Source organism: Buceros rhinoceros, unplaced genomic scaffold (assembly GCF_000710305.1).
Source record: "Buceros rhinoceros silvestris isolate BGI_N320 unplaced genomic scaffold, ASM71030v1 scaffold18305, whole genome shotgun sequence".
NCBI classification, from domain to species: domain Eukaryota; kingdom Metazoa; phylum Chordata; class Aves; order Bucerotiformes; family Bucerotidae; genus Buceros; species Buceros rhinoceros.
In genome coordinates, this window is record NW_010414786.1 from 29976 (window position 1) to 30788 (window position 813).

General features: G+C 58.7%; 1 protein-coding gene across 1 annotated transcript in view; it reads left to right on the forward strand.

Moving 5' to 3' along the window:
* Positions 1–813, forward strand: part of SORL1 (sortilin-related receptor, L(DLR class) A repeats containing) — a 36343-nt gene that overhangs the window by 20932 nt on the left and 14598 nt on the right. The window contains exons 25-26 of the mRNA XM_010137215.1: positions 187–312; positions 676–783. Coding sequence (XP_010135517.1) covers positions 187–312; positions 676–783 — 234 coding nt within the window. The remainder of the gene's footprint in view (positions 1–186; positions 313–675; positions 784–813) is intronic.

An 813-nucleotide genomic window follows, 5' to 3' on the forward strand; every position in this document is an offset into this window, starting at 1 on the left:
AGGGCTTGCTAGCCTCAGAAAGCCATCCCTGAGCCACAGCAGTCCTGTGAGCAAGCACAGCATGGACACAAAAAGACCATGGCATGACTCCGGGAGAGCGTGGACTCCCGGTAATCTCTTGCCTGGGGCCCACGGGGGAGATGGTGGCAGCCCCCGCTCAGGCGGTCCCCCCGGCTTTGGTTTCAGCAGTATATCACACCTGTGAGGCATCCAGCTTCCAGTGCCAGAATGGCCAATGCATCCCTCAGCGCTGGGCCTGCGACGGTGACGCCGACTGCCAGGATGGCTCTGACGAGGACCCCTCCAACTGTGGTAACGTGCAGAGGGGGCTCTGCTGTGGGAGGGGAGGGATTTCTACAAACTCACTGAGATAACCCTGCAGGGGGTGGCCACTGCATCCCTCAGCGCTGGGCCTGCGACGGTGACGCCGACTGCCAGGATGGCTCTGACGAGGACCCCTCCAACTGTGGTAACGTGCAGAGGGGGCTCTGCTGTGGGAGGGGAGGGATTTCTACAAACTCACTGAGATAACCCTGCAGGGGGACGATTCCCATCTCTCCAAAAGCAGGCAGACACAGGGAGAAGGCGGCTGGGGCTGTGCCATGGCTCTTTGTTGCTTGCTAAAGACAGCTTTAGAAAAACCCACACAAACATCCACCCAATTCTGAATTTCAGAAAAGAAGTGTAACGGCTTCCAGTGCCCGAACGGTACTTGCATCCCAACCAGCAAACACTGCAATGGCATCAATGACTGCTCTGACGCCTCGGACGAGCAGCACTGTGGTGAGTACTGGAGCCGCAGGAAGCTGGCGA